This window comes from Lynx canadensis, chromosome D2 (genome assembly GCF_007474595.2).
Source record: "Lynx canadensis isolate LIC74 chromosome D2, mLynCan4.pri.v2, whole genome shotgun sequence".
NCBI lineage: Eukaryota > Metazoa > Chordata > Mammalia > Carnivora > Felidae > Lynx > Lynx canadensis.
This window is the reverse complement of record NC_044313.2, coordinates 7,212,953-7,228,946: the sequence shown is the minus strand read 5'-3', so window position 1 is coordinate 7,228,946 and position 15,994 is coordinate 7,212,953. Positions and strand designations below refer to the sequence as shown.

The 15,994-nt window shown below is 42.1% G+C and overlaps 1 protein-coding gene across 3 annotated transcripts in view; it reads left to right on the top strand.

Annotated features, from left to right (window-relative positions):
• The window catches only part of ZRANB1 (zinc finger RANBP2-type containing 1), a 61,588-nt gene that overhangs the window by 31,521 nt on the left and 14,073 nt on the right, over positions 1-15,994 (top strand). For 2 of the 3 annotated variants that reach the window (XM_030334403.1, XM_030334402.2), the window contains exon 3: positions 13,036-13,223. In XM_030334403.1, the coding sequence (XP_030190263.1) occupies positions 13,036-13,223 (188 nt within the window). Of the gene's footprint in view, positions 1-11,862; positions 12,825-13,035; positions 13,224-15,994 lie in introns of those variants that run through there. The other variant, XM_030334405.1, reaches the window with a different exon arrangement.

Below are 15,994 nucleotides of genomic sequence, written 5' to 3'. Positions count from 1 at the left end.
TGGCCCACTACGGTTTGCTGCTTCTCCTCTTCTGATTTACATGACTGATTGAAATAGTGTAGCAGGCAGAGACGCCTTCCAGGCCTCCCAAGATGTTTAAATCCTAATCCCCAGAGTATATGAATATGCTGCTTTGCATGGCAGAAGGGAAGGACCCTGAGATGGAGAAATTACCTTCTGTTATCCAGGTGGGCCCAGCATAATCATAAGGGTCTTTACAAACAAAAGAGGGAGACGAAAGAACATGTGTCACAGAAAGAAATGTGACAGTGGAGCAGTGGAGGTCTTAGTGATGAGGGGCCATGGGCTGCAGAACGAGGGCAGCCTTTGTAAGCTGGAAAAGGCAAGGTGCCCCCGCCCCCTCCCCAAGGAGCAAACCTGATTTTATTAGCCCAGTGAGGGCCACATGGACCTTCTGGTCTTGCCCAGATTTTAAGATAAAATATTTGTATTATTTTAAGCCACTGTGTTTGTAATAATTTGTTATGGCAGCAATAGGAAATTAATACAAACAGCATTTTTTTTTTTTTAATTACAAATAGCAAGTTCAGGGGGTCACCTGTGCTTCTCATCTACTGGTTATAAATTATAGGTTTCCACGACCGCTGCTTGGGTTCAGTTAATTTGTGAGAATTGCTCACAGAACTCAGGAAAACCTTTTACTTACTTGATGACTGGTTTATTATAAAAGCTTAGAACTCTGGAACAACCACGTGGGAGAGATGCAGAGGGCAAGGGAAGGGGCTTTCCATGTCCTGTGTTGGCTGCCACGCTCCCAGCACCTCTGCATTTTCACTGGCCTGGAAGCTTCCCAGCCCTCATAGTTCAGGGGGTTTTACCGAGGCCTAATTACACGGGTGAGATCCATCAAATCTTTGGCCATCGGTGATTAATTCAGCTTCCCGCTCCTCTCCGCTCCTCTCTGCTCCTCTCCGCTCCTCTCCGCTCCTCTCCTCTCCCCTCCTCTTCCCCCTCTCCCCCTCCCCTCCTCTTCCCCCTCTCCCCCTCCCCTCCCCTCCCCTCTCTCCTCCCCTCTCCCCTCCCCTCTCCCCTCCCCTCCCCTCCCCTCCCCTCCCCTCCCCTCCCCTCCCCTCCCCTCCTCTCCCCTCCTCTCCTCTCCTCTCCTCTCCTCTCCTCTCCTCTCCCCTCCCCTCCCCTCCCCTCCCCTCCCCTCCCCTCCCCTCCCCTCCCCTCTCTCCCCCCCTCCCCCCTGTTTCTCCCCCCGTCTCTCCCCTCTCTCCCCCTCCCCCTCTCTCCCCCTCCCCCTCTCTCCCCCTTCCCCCTCTCTCCCCCTTCCCCCCTCTCTTCCCCTCCCCCCTCTCTCCCCCTCCCTCCTCTCCCCCCTCCTCTCCCCTCCTGTCCTCCTTTCCTCTCCTCTTCCCAGGAGGTGGGAGTGGGACGGGGCTGAAAGTCCCAACCCTCTAATCCCAAGGTTGGTTTCCCTGGCAACCGGCCCCCATCCTTAGGAGTTTTCCAAAAGTCACCTCATTAACATAAATCAGAAGTGGAGAAAGGAACTTGTTTTATGAATAACAAAAGACATTCGGTTTCCCTTTATCTGTCTGGAGCTATTTCAGGAACTGGGAACAAAACTAATATTGTAACAAAAGATGCCCCTAGGGATCTTTGGAAATTACAAAGGTTTTAGCAGTTATGTGCCAGGAACAGTAGATGAAGATCAAATGTATGTTTCTTACAGTGGTTTTTTGTTTTTTAGTTTGTTTTTGCTCTATATGTTTGAAAGGAGTACTGTTACAAAAACTTTTGAATAATGTTTGATGCCTGTGAATATTCATGTTTTCAGTCCTTCCTTTTTTCCAAGTCAGCTAAGTGAGTATGCCTAGATGAAGCTGATTGCTGTGCCTCAAGATAGTCTGTCCTTTGCTGATAGTTCTGGGCATTCCATGGTTAGGGCATGTTATTTATACTTGTAGGATCTTCAGTGTGGCATTTCTGTAGCATTTGTTCCGCTTGCTTTGCTTGTGTTTGCCTGTTTTCAGTTTGGTACACCACAGCTGTTTGGACAGTCTATTTTCCATCTTCAGATTTTTTTCTGCCCTATGGAGCTGCTTCATGGCCACTGCTACTTGTGAGTTTTTGGTAGCCCAGAGCAGATCTTTGTTCTAATATTTAATTTTTAGAGATCATCTTCTGGGGGTTTAGAAAGGAAGCTAATGAAATTGTTCACTGTTCTGATAGATTCAGGTGATGGTTATTTTTCAAGTGCTGGATTTATTCCAGGATGCTAATGGACCACTTTGTTTGATTATGAACTTGATTTTGTATTGATATCAGACTGAATATTTTACTGAAAGATAACTCTTCTGACTTAGTGTCCTTTTCCCCTTCATACATTGCTTTTTTCCTTAATGCAGGTAGAACCCGGAAAAAGGCCTTGGGTCTTTGACGTTTAAAACCCTCGTATTTTTTAAAGAACATAAAAAATAAAAATGGTTTGTTAAAATATTCTATTAAAAGCTTTTAATAGAATCCAAAAACATGCAGACTCCTGCTGCAGATCTTTGGCCCTGCCTCCATAAAAGGAAAGTTAGCTGCTAGAGTGCCTGCAATGCCTTGTATGTCCTTCATTAACTCTCTGTGATACTCTTACTTGGGGGTGGGGTGGGGTGGGTGAAGGTATAAAATCTGAGGCGTCTTGTTCGCTCTGTACACATGCTGGCTTGTGGGTCTCCTTCCTACCCAAGGTAGTTGATATTACAGGTAATAGAATTATTTTTAGCGTCGTGAATGGAGTATTCTCTTCAGATAGCTTTTGTCTTATTTTTCCTCAAGTTTCTAAGAATTTTCTCTTGTGATTTGAGCTCTGGATATAAAATAAAATTTTATGTCGTGATTTTTAAGTGAATTGAGATAATTCTCAGCATTGTAAAAGAGTCTCATCTGTAGGGAACATGCACATACTTTCTTTCCCCTGGCCAGTGCATTCTGGCTTTTGAAAGTGCTTTCTGACTCCTGGGATGAGAAAAGCTTCCAGGAATGAGTGTGTCTATTAAGGCAAATGGATGAGAATGGCAGAAATAGACCTCCCCACGGCATGCTTCTGGTTGCCTTTGGTCTGAGATGCAATTTTTGGCTTTTAGAAATGATTGATTACACTGGCCTGCCAACTAATAACGTGCCCCCTTATGCTGAGAAAGGGAGTCTGTTGGGTGATTTCTTAAGTATATGATACTGACATTTGAATATACATCATTGGCTTAGTAAAGGGTTTCATTTTTATTTTTATTTACTTATTTAAAAAAATTTTTTTTAAACGTTTATTTATTTTTGAGACAGAGACAGAGCATGAACGGGGGAGGGGCAGAGAGAGAGGGAGACACAGAATCGGAAACAGGCTCCAGGCTCCGAGCCATCAGCCCAGAGCCCGACACGAGGCTCGAACCCACGGACCGCGAGATCGTGACCTGAGCTGAAGTCGGATGCTTAACCAACTGAGCCACCCAGGCGCCCCAAGGCTTTCATTTTTAAAAAGCACTATGTTAAATGAACATACTGAGTTATAAAATCCAAATGTATTGTTTAAATATTAAATATAAAAAGATATGTTTAGACTCCACTGAACTTTACTATTTCCCATAAAATAATTTTAATTTAAAACATTTATTAAAATTATGCACGTGTTTAAAAAAAATCAAGCAGTATAGAAGGAATTTATAAAGAAAAACAATTTATTTTTTTCTTCACCTCCAGTCCTGTGGTGTAGAGACAACTTTTCCCCCCATCAACCTTTTATTCTGAGAAATTTCAACTTTCCTGCAGAAAAGTTACAAGGATAATACATTGAATACTATTTGCCTTTGATCTAGATTTTCCATTTGTTAATACTTTGCCTCATTTACTCTCTCCCTTTCTGTTTGTCTTTCTCTTTTTCCTGAACCATCTGAGGGGTAATTGCAGATGTCATGACATTTTGCCCTAAAAAGCTAAGCACGTATGTCCTGAGAACAGAGACCTTTTCCCTGCATAACTACACAGTTACCTAGAAAATTTAATACTCAGAGTCCGTACTCAGCCTTAGGACTAGCTGTAGCTCCAACCACATTCAGTAAGGACCGTGCATCTGAGGTGTTTGCGTTGTCTCTTTAGGTCTTCTAATTGAAACGGTGCCTCAGATGGTTTTGGTTTTGGCTCTTTATTTCTTCTTTCATGAGATAAACATTTTCAGAGAGTTCAGGCATTTTTTTTTTTTCTTCACAGAGTGACACTCGATTTGGAAATTACTAGATTAAAACATTTACCTTTATTTGGAGGGGGGATACTACATAGGTGATTTGTTTGAAGCAGCACCTCTAAGTATGTCTGCATTGTGTCTTTGTAGCATTTTTTCCACTTTTTAAAAAATTTATTTTAATCGTGGTAAAACATACGTAAAAAATTTTTGCCATCTTAACCATTTTTAAGTGTGCAGTTCAGTGGCATTAAGTACATTCATATCGTTGTGCAATCGCCACCACCATCCATCTCTAGGACTTTTTTCATTTTGCAAAACCGAATTCTGTATCCGTAAACGGCATCTCCGTTCCCCCTCCCCCAGCCCCTGGCAGCTTCCATTCCATTTTCTGTCTCTGTGCACGTGACTGATCTCTGTGTCTCACATAAGTACCATCCTACAGTGTCGGTCCTTTTGTGACTGGCTTGTTCGATTTAGTGTAATGTCTTCAGAGTTCATTCATGTTGTAGCGTGTGTCAGAATTCCCTTACACTTATTTTTTAAGTTTATTTATTTATTTAGAGAGAGAGAGAAAGAGAGAGCTTGAGTGAGTGAAGGAGGGCCAAAGAGAATCCCAAGCAGGCTCCATGCTGTCAGCGCTGAGCCTGAGGTGGGGTTCGAACCCATGCACCGTGAGATCGTGAATTCTAGAGTCAGATGCTTAACTGACTGAGCCCCCCGGACATCCCAGAAGTTCCTGCATTTTTAAGGCTGAATAATACTGTATGTATATACCACATTTTGTTCATCTGTCAGTGGACACGCCAGTATTCTTGTTTCATCAGATTTAGACATTACGTACTGACTTCTTGTAACAGCATGAGAGTTTAGTTCATTTTTAAATAAAAGCAGAGCATGCTCATTGTAGACTATTTCAGAGATAAGAAAGCGATAAAGAAAATAAGTTTATAGCTGCAATGTCTAGAGGAAATCTGCCATGTTTTTGTTATTTTCACTTTTTTTACATTTATTTTTGTGTAATTGAAATTATATGTGTATATATATAAAATTATATATATATATGCTGAACTTTACATTTTGAGGTAATTAACATGTTTTCATCTCTTACAAAATGAATGTGTAGTATGACATCAAGTTGCCGTACTCTCAGTTAACCTACCCCTGATTATTAGCCTTTGGGGTTATTTGAAAATTATTCGGACAGTGTTTTGGTGAGCAGAATTGTCAGCATTTCTAACTATTTTCTTACGTTCCCTGAAATGGGATTATATGATCAAATTATATGAACATATTTAAGGTACTTTGTGCATATTGGGGAATAGCTGCCTGGACAAACTGTCTGAATTATGGCCCATCGTGAGGGTGACTGCGTGGCCATATCTCTGCTGGGGCTTAGTCAGGGAGGCCTGCTGCCTTGTTTAGTCATTTGTAGTTTTCTCTTTGAATTGTTCTGATTTATGTCTTCTGTCCATTTTCCTTTGTGATTTTAGCAAGTTAACATGAAGTCTAAATAAAAATAATACACCAAAAATATGTATCAGTCATATTTGTTGCAAATTTTCTTTCTCCCCCTCCTCCCCCTCCTCCCCTTCCTCCCCCTCCCCCTCTCCTCCCCCTCCTCCTCCCCCCGTCCTCCCCCCCTTCCCCCCCCTCCTCCTTCTTCTTCGTGTGTATGGGGGTGGTGAGGGGGAGACTTACACTAATAATACTTTATCTTTGTTGTCTTACACAGTCTTTTAGATTAAGGTTTAAAATATTTTTCTAAATTCCATTAGTGATTTATTAAATTATTTTCCCATGGATTTGGTGGTTCTGTTATACATAAAATGATTCTACATCATTTATCTTGAGGCTCTTTATTTTGATGTTTTTTACATCAGTATCACACTTTTGCTTAAATAATTATGGCTTTATTATGTATTTAAAAGTCTGACAAGGCAGATATTCAGCCTGTTCCACCCTCCAGTTGCTTTCCAGAATTGACTTAGTTTTTACTTTTTCTTTGTTGGTCCATTTATTTACACATTTAGATATTCGTGGAGTGTGTTCCCAAGCACTGTGGAAGAAGCCATGGCTCTCACTGAGCTTGTGCTCTGGTAGAGGAAGATAAAATTCAACAAGCCAGTATAGTGCGAGAAGTTCAGTAGAGGAAGGGCAAGGGTGCTAGAGGAGTATATACTTGAATCTCATTTGAAGATGTGGAGAGGGCTTATAGGAGGAAGTGACATCTAAGCCAGAACCTTACACAGAAGAGGGAAGAGAGCTTTGATCTGAGGGAATGGTATGTGTTAAGACCTCAGAGTCAAGAGAGCATGGCCTGTCCATCAAACTGGTGAAGTTAGCGGGATTGATCTGTAGTCTGGGAGCTGCAGGTAACTGTGCAGGGTGATGCCGAACCTTTCCGGGCCTGTTGACCTGGTCAAGGAGTTTAGTTCTTAACACAGGACGCTGGTAAACATCTGGAGGGAGACTGCCTTAATCAGATTTGTGGTTTAGGAAGATCACTGGGATCATAGCGTGGAGACTGGATTGGAAAGGGGCAGCACTAGAGGCAAGCCGATCGCTTACGAGAACATTACTGCAATGTAGGTGAGGGCGATTGCAGTCTTCACCTAGGATAGAGGCAGTGGAGATGGGGTGGGGATGTATTTGAGAGACTTTTTAAAAGGCAGGATTGATAAAACTTGGCAAATTGTTCTGGGGGCTTAGGGGAGAGGAGACTCGAGTTAAGAAAGATGTCCTGGGTTTTTTTGGTTTGGGCACTTGGGTCGGATCATTTTTTTCCTAAACGTAGGAGACGTCAAGTTGAGTTTTAGACATGATGTAGTGAGGCTGTCTACTGGGTTTTTGGATATTTGGGCCTGAAATTTATGAGGCAAATCGACCACTCTGCTTATGTGGATACTTGTGTGGCCACGAATGTTAACTGAAGCTGTGGAACTTTCTCTCGAAGTGGCAAATTATAGGGACGTTCTTGTTTTATACTTCCACCTCGGGACCTTATCAAGATGGACTCAGTTACATTTTAGCACCTCTTTCAATTTGATGAATGTCTTAATTCTATCAGTGTTTTTGGCTAGAAGAAGAGTTACATGGCTGTATTATGAACAGTGTAATAATGCTACATGGCGTGAGTTTTTCCTTTTAGAAACTCTTTTACAACTTGAAAAACAGTGGGTTAGATTATTCAATAATCACTCCAGGCCTACCTAAAATAGTGTAATTCTAAAACTCCAGAATTGGTTTTACATTCAGCCAGGATAACTTGGCCTTGTTGCAGGTGAGGTTTTTACTTGTAGCCAGAAAACTTTGGGGACTTGATTTTAGTGGTGGTTGTGGTTTTGACATACTATTTTATATAATTGGAACCCTAGGTTTTTTTGTTGTTGTGCGTGTGTGTGTGTGTGCGCGCGTGTGTTGTGTGTATTGGAGAGAGTGAGTGTGAGCTGGGGAGAGGGGCAGAGGGAGGAGAGAAAGAGAAAAAATTAAGTAGGCTTCACGCCCATTCTGGAGCCTGACTCGAGGCTCCCATGATCCTATGACCCTAGGATCGGGACCTGAGCTGAAATCAAGATGCTCAACTAACTGAGCCACCCAGGTGCCCCTAGAACCCTAGGTTTTGAAGAACCTTAATATCCCCTCAGTTGACTCTTTTGGGCAATATTTTTGGTGACCTTTTTAATTTCAACTCCCATCCATCTTCTTTAATTTGTTGACACTGGCCCTCATCTCTGATCACCTCCCTCCCCAAAGAACTTGGTGCCTGTTCATTTAGATCCTTCCATTGGGCTTTCAGCAGTAATGCTTTCTGCATGGCGAGATCTTCTTTCGTCTGAAGGGATCTATTGATCCACATAGTTTTTCATGACTTTGGGGATTTGTATATTTCCACAGCAGTTGGGTTGTTAACAATCTGATCAGAGATGTGAAGACGTAAAAGCTCCAAAGTATAAATTATATTTGGTGCAGTTTGTCATGATTAATAATGGAACATTTAAAGGCCTTAATTAGAGATTATTTTGACTTCTCTATGACTGAATCTTTTATTCTAAAGAAGATGTTTTCATAAGAATGAGTTTATTGAATGAATTGAATAGGAGTTCATCTTGATATAGTATAGATTAAAGGATTTATTTCCAATTTGCGATTTTCATTTTTTGGAAAAGGTTATTGTTCTGTAGCACTATTCTAGGCATAGAAGTGGTAAATTTTCACTTGCTGCCATTGGTTATTATGTGAATAATGCCTTTAGGTGGTGGTCTGGGCTGCTTACACTATTTCTGGGATTGACCCTGAGCTTGTGCCCACTCGAAGATACACTTAAAAAGTACTGAGGTCATTTTATTCAAAAAACAGCTCGTGTTTTGAGTACTGAAAGAGATTACTGCAAATATGAATATCTAAGCCAAGCTCATGATTGAACTATAGCCAGATGGTTAGGAGTATAAAGAAGTATTATTGTGGTAGAGATTTCTTTTTATTATGCAAAACCATCTAGTGAGCTAAACTCTGGGTGGAGGAAAGCTACCCAGACATTGTAGCCAGCCGCGTCTGCTCCTTTCTACTGACCATGGTAAAGGACATTGTGAGCATTACCACTTAAAACTAACTTTTCTCTTTAAGGGCTCCTGAAATTGTGCCAGCTGACTCCAAGTCCACCCTGACCCCACAGCATAAACCCTGCTGTGATGTCACAGCTACCATAGAACTCCAGGGTAGTGTTGAGCTGGCCCATGTGGGCTCAGGTAAGTCCTGGCTTTTTTTTTACCATTTGGCATTCTTTTCAAAGTTAGTTACCATTATGATTTTATGTCATAAAAGAAAATAAGGCAAAACTTTGAAAACTGTGCCATATATGGGGGAAAAAAATAAGTCTGTTTTCTAAACATCTATGAGCCAGCTCCATATTCTAACCAACGGAGTTCCATAGTAGCTGTGAAGTCCCCAGTGAGTTACGACCCGTGGCTTCAAAGTATGTTAAATCCCACACCTGGCCCAGCTTGTAGAACAATATGAACTTTTATTTTTAAACTTCATATTTGTAACATGTAGTAACTTTGATTTACCTCTAGGCATTCATGTTTTTAAAAGGATATTAACCCTTTCCATTACCTGTAATTCTGCACCACTGCATATAGTTGGCTGTGTATTTCACTCAGTTTTGAATGTGTGTTGGTAACCATAGGTTAGTTTTATAAAGTTCATCTTCTCAGAAGCCTTCAGCTGTCCGTTCAGTTTGCCTTCGTAGCATGGAGGAAGAAGGGACAGAACATGTAATGATACATTTGTTAAGTTTAAAAAAAAAAAACACGAGGAGAAAGATGTTTCAGTTGCTCTTGGAGGCTGTATGGGAGGTCAGTGACTAGGAAGGCATGTGCACATCACCTGTCTTCTGCTGGAACTTTTTCCTGGTCATTGTTACACCAAGTGAGATTTTACCACTTGGTTTATTTTGCTGTCTTTTCCTGCCTACCAGCTCTTCTCCCCTCTTCCTTCTTTTCTTTATCCCCTGATTTTAGAGGTGGTAAAAATGTTATGTGAAGAACTCAAAAGACTTTTTGTAAGTTGTTTTGCGTATAATCGGATACTTTTTCCCCCTAAGTAGAAAACATTTGGTAGCTAAAACTTTACATGATCTGAGTATGGGCCAGATCCTTTTAAATATCCCGTTTACAGTGAAAACTTCACCATCTGTCAAGAAACTGTCTAAACTTCAATCGGTAGCTGTCCTTGAACAATGTGTCATAAAGATAGTCCAAAATTTGGACAGTTCAGTGACAGTCTCATGAAATTTGTAATAACAGTACTCATGTTTGTAGCTGAAAATTCACCGGTAACTGAAACTGTGAGTTCTTTATTACAGTTAATGACAAGAATGGAATCCTTTGTTCCTCAAACATTAGATAATAAAATATTTTTCTTCAAAACATTACTTTGTGCCTATACTTAAATTTGTGTTTTTCGTGTTCTAGAAGATGTGGAGGATTTTGTGCTGTGAAGAATAGAGAACAAAGTCTCTAATCTCTTCATTCCTGTTTCCTGCCCTCCTGGGTGTACTTCGTGCTGGGGGGCGCGCTGAGGAGCGGCAGCACCCGGTCTGCACTTCAGTGGGCGGAAGGAGTTGTTTTGGTATTTGGATTAGGGCAGATAGAAGTCTTGGTTTTGTGTGTATGTATGTATCCGCACGATTGAAATAGAATTGCTATACCGTGCATTGCACTATTTGACATTCTGTTTATATTTAAAAAAACCAAAAACAACACTCTGAAGGCTGATTGGGAGATGTTGTAAATCATAATCCCAGAGCGCGCTGTACCTCCCGCCCCCCCCTTGATTATGCTAGTTTCTAATTACAGAAATCCCTCAGAAACATTAGCGAGGAAATGAATTCTTAAGCAAGAATTTCTAAGAGGAGGTTCTTCTAGATGTCAGCTGCACGGTGAGTTAGCTAGAATAGTGAAGACAGTGATTTAGAAGACCTTGCCTTCCCGCAGCCAGAAGAACCGAGTTGGTTGGCAGTCACCTTCATCGGTGGGGAACAGAACCATGCGTGTGTGCGCACGTGCCTAACCGGGGCGTGTGTACGTGCTCCAGGCAGGGCTTCCTCTTTATCTTTTCACGTCTGTTGTTCTGTCTTTGTGGTCCTTGGGTTGCTTTTGGCAGAGCTTAGAACGTTTCTTATGTCCTATAAAGAAACTTTATAAACTTATATTTTCTTAGGCTAAAGCTTAAAACCTGTAAAAGGTGCAGTGATTCTGCAGGCACCTGGAGACTAGGACTCGAGTGAAAAGTAGTCGCCTTCACAAGGAGGTAATATATACACAAAAGGAAATGGCCTAGGGCATATTTGGTTCTAAAAAGATGAATGGCATTAAATTATTGAAAAGGTTACAAGCTTTCTTTGATGATTCTCATCTGTTCACTAACACAAGTGAAGCAGAAATTTTAGTTTTTTGTGTACTTGATAACCGTAGATTTGTTTTTTATTTCAAGTAGGATTTCTGTGTCTGTTCTTAAGGCTCGCCCTTTGGAGAAGATTCATGCCAGCCGTATCACGTTGTAACCCTGATGACTTCTGTAGGGCGCTGTGCCTCCTAAGGGTGTTTTAAAGCCCCTTCTGTAGTGGAGGTGGGGGGTTACAGCTGCACTTAGGTGTTTCTGTTGAAGAAGGGATTGACCTACATTGCTGTGAAAATAAAAGTTCCTGTAAGGAGGTGTTCTCATTTGATACCTTGGATTCTTCACCTGAAAAATGTGTGTGTTGGCAGCATGGTGTCCTTTTTCTGGAGAGTGGGTCTAGATTTGCAGAAAGGGTCTTTGACGGCAGAGTCTGAAAACTTTTGAAGCTGGCCTTTTATGGCCCACAGATGTGATGATAAAGGGCTGTTTTGAATATAGGAATCCTTTTTTACTGTCTGTGCTTCTCATACTGCCTAGCATAGTGCTGTGTGTCATGGGCATTCAGGGAACGTGGGAATTATCATTTTAAAGCTTTGATATTTTTATTTATATTCAATTTTTATTTATTTTTTTAAAATTAATTATTTTTTTAAATGTTTATTTTTTGGGGAGGGGGGGAGAGGGAGGGAGGGAGGGGAGACAGCACAGAGCCTGATGCAGGGCTCGAACTCACCGACCGTGGGATCATAACCTGAGCTGAAACCAAGAGTTGGCCGCTTAACCAACTGAGCCACCCAGGCGCCCCAAGATTTGCTCTTTTTAATAACTGGGAGAAGTTGTTGCATTGTACCAGTCTGTTTTTCTCCAAGGAATAGTTCCTATTTCTCCAATTCAAGATGACAATAAAAAAATGCTTTTAAAGAATATGCTATGAATATTTTTAGCTAGTTTTAGCATTTTACCCAACAAATTTTTCATGATGTAACTTAGGAAACACTTAAAATTACTTGTCCCTACAGTCTTGGGGTGTGTGTGTGTGTGTGTGTAACACTGTGGTAAATTGAAGCTTACCTACACCTTTATTTTTTTGCCAAGGCTATTTATTATTCATAGATGTGTACTGTACTGCTTACTAAATAGGATTACTATCTTAACATTAATTTGTGTTAAGATTAGTAACATGGTTTCATGGGAACAGAAAGTTCTTTATGGATTTGGACAAAGTGATAGTTGTTTCATCTCTGTCCCCCAACTGATTTGTAATGTTTCCTTTTAGCATATTTTTGTTCTAACTCATCTGTTTCAAATTTTACTGTATCGATACTTAATGACTGTAAGGAAGACTTGGCTATGAGAGGTTCTGAAATCAAAATGTTGCTCACTTTGGGATGAGTACTGGGTATTGTACGGAAACCAATTTGACAATAAATTTCATATTAAAAAAAAAAGAAAATGGTTTTAATTGCTCTGAGTTGTTTCGAAGCTAACAGCAGTACGGAAGGCTCTGCATCTGTTTCAGGTTAGAGAATTGCAGTGTGAAGGGCGGGAGAGCCCAGAGCCAACAGGAAGCACATCCCTGTCTCCTTGGCTTCTGCAGAGGCAGGAGCACAACCTGTTGTGTCTTCTGTAAAGTCTAGTTTCTCATACTAAGATACTGATCTTTGATCCAGTTAATACATTCTAATGATTCCTCGAAACCTCACCAGAGCCTGGAGCCAGCCCTGATGTGAAGGTAAGTACCTAAGTAGGTAGTTCTGGTTCTGGAAAGAAATTAGACAGGAATTCACTAATTTTCTTTACTATTCTTTTAGGACATTTAAATGTTGCCCCAGGGTCCAGGCATCCTAGAGAAATACTTAGGAGGGTTTAGAGTGAATGTAACAGGATATGCCTTTTGAAGGAAAATAGGATTAAACTCTTTTCTGTTTTGATGTTTGTTCTAGGGGTTGTAGAAGGTGATCTAGCTGCTATAGAAGCATATAAGTCATCAGGAGGGGACATTGCGCGTCAGCTCACTGCGGACGAAGTGCGCTTGCTGAACCGCCCTTCTGCTTTTGATGTTGGCTATACCCTTGTACATCTGGCTATACGTTTTCAGAGGCAGGACATGCTAGCAATATTGCTTACAGAGGTGAGTATGGCCATTTTGGTTAAACAGTGTTTTACATGAAGGAACCGTGTTCATTAGTTTTCATTTTTGATGTAATGGTTTTCTAAACTGTTCTTAAATGTTTTAGATTTTTCTACTCCCTTTATAAGTTCACACTAAACTTGAGACTTCAGCAGGATATAATTCTTAAGGGTGTATGTTTTATTTATTTTTATTTTTATTTTTTAAAAATGTTTTAATGTTTATTTTTGAGAGAGACAGGGTGCGAGTGGAGGAGGTGCAGAGAGAGAGAGAGGGAGACGCAGAACTCAGGGCAGGCTCCAGGCTCTGAGCTGTCAACACAGAGCCTGACGTGGGGCTTGAACTCACAGACTAACGGACTGTGAGATCGTGACCTGAGCCAGAGTCGGCCGCCCAACCTGCCGAGCCACCCAGGCGCCCCAAGGGTGTATGTTTTAAAAACGGGACATTTTGCCACGATATCTGAATCCTCTCTTGGATTAAAAAAATGGTAGGATGTGTCTTTCATTCATTTCATTCACCTGATATTTATCAAGTACCTTCTGTGTGCTAGGCACTGTGTTAAACAGGGATGTAATTGGGAAGACACTGGCTCTTCCTTTACCGAGTCTCCAGAAAAGTAGAGGAAAATAAACTCTATACAGTCATTCTGTATAGAGTGTGTTGGCATAGATACGAATGCCAAGTGCTGTGGGAGTACCTGAGAAAGTCTTTCGGGGTATCTCACCTTCTCATGGAGAGCAGGTAACATTGTAGTGGGGGTCTGAAGGAGGAGAAGTACTTAGCCTCGTAAGTGGGTGGAGGAGAGAAGGGAGTTGAGGAAATCGTTTATTTGGAGGCCCTGGTGGTGGTGTTTGTGGTGAGCTCAGGAATTTGCAGAGCTGCTCAGCATGGCCTTGGGAGTGACCAGATCGGTGTTTTGGCTGCTGTGGATTGGAGAGTGGAAGTCTCGTTAGAAGGGCACCCTGTGATGCTTTCGAGGGCTCTGCCCTTACGGGAGTGCAAAGAAGTGGGTCCATTTGAGAGAGCTGGTGCTGATGGGAGTCAGGATCAAGGAGACAGACTGGATGTGAGGAGTAATGGAGAGGGAGGGATCAAGTTGCTTCTGAGCTTTTGGCCTTAGATAACGATACAGATGTCACAAATGATTGCAAATGAATGATTCAGGATGCGACCACATTGTGCAGGTAATTCTTTTAATTATAAGGGAAATGGAGAAAAAGTGTAGAGAGTCAGATCAGTTGTAGATTGTGATTTTTGTCAGTATAGGTCTTCTCTGGGACGCTTATACATATTTACATACTCAGATTTGTCTGTATGTATTTGGGAACCATTGTGTACAAAGCACTGGGGGGGGGGGATCAAGGGATATGAAGGTTACCTGGAAACACGGTTGAGATGGCTAGCCATTGTTTAGTGTGGTGAGGGTCAGGTGACACCAGAGGCACCTGATAGAGGAGGGGGGAGGGCTTGAGAGATAGCCACGGTGTAAACAGGGGGCAGGCCTACTGCGGATAGGTTAGGGGAAGGGACAGTTTGAAAAGCAGCAATGTGATTAGAAGGACCAGTGTTCTGGAACAGGGGATGGGACAGTTAGAGGTACTTCCTGTGGTATCTGAGGTCTGGCTACATTTGCGTTGTATATTGGCAGAGTCAGTGTTTGGAGCAGTAGTTGCTGGTGGTGGCAGGAGACTGGATGGAGAGGGCAGCTGTGAACCAAGGCTCAAGTCCGTAGGGGGTTCCTGGGCTCCGAGCCCTCAGGCTGGTAGAGGGCTGAGAACGTTGCAGGGCTGTTGTAAGCCCTGGCCTCCTAAGAGCACTCTGGGGACTAACGGTGGGAAGGCACTAGAGCCCCAGGGTATTTGTTATTTACTGCCTAACAGAGCACCTCAACTTTGCTAAGCTTTAGTCCACAAACCGCTGTTTTCTCCCACAGTTCTGGAGGGTGAAGAGTCCAGGAGCAGCCTGGCCGAATGATTTTGGCTCAGGTTCTCATGAGGTTACAGTCAAATGTTCAGAGCTGCCGTTGTCAAAAGGCTTGATGGGGCTGGAGGATCTGGTTCCAGGCACACTCACATGGGTGTCGGTAGGAGGCTTCTAACCTTGTCACACGGGCCTCTCCATAGGACAGGGTTCACCCAGAACAAGTGATCTGAGAGACCAAGCGCGCGCCTGTGATCCAAATGGAGGCTTCAGTGTCGTTTAGATACAACCTAATTTAGGAAGTGACATACCATCCTTTTTGCCATATTTGGGACACAGAGACCAACCCTGGTGCACTGTGGGAGAGGTGGAAGGGGGGTGGATTTCCAGGGAAATAACCAAATTGGTTGTGGAATTTAGTCTCAGTGGAATAGACACTCCGGAGGACGTCACTGAAAGGGCCAGTAGGGAGATTGGACTTAGGGAGGTGTCTGCAGAGAGAGGACAGAGCCAGATACTTTGGGGGATGAGAACAGGAGAACATTATATTTTGGGGATATGTATGTGAGGCAGGGGTTTTAATTGGATATTAGGCCATAGACTCTGTTGATAGTGTGGTGGAATCTGTGGGCTCCCTTTCAAAGTACTGTTTTTAAATGCATAAAATAAAAAATCACAAAGGAAACCAGTTATATTGAAATAGTAGTTTTCCAGAATATTAGCTTTGTGACATAGAAGGGAGTGCATTTTAAATCTAGGCCAGCGGTTAGTGAAAATGAAGGATTTAAATTTAATGACCATTTAGGTTCACAGATCCTTCCCAACAAGTTCACGCGCTCGAAGTTAAG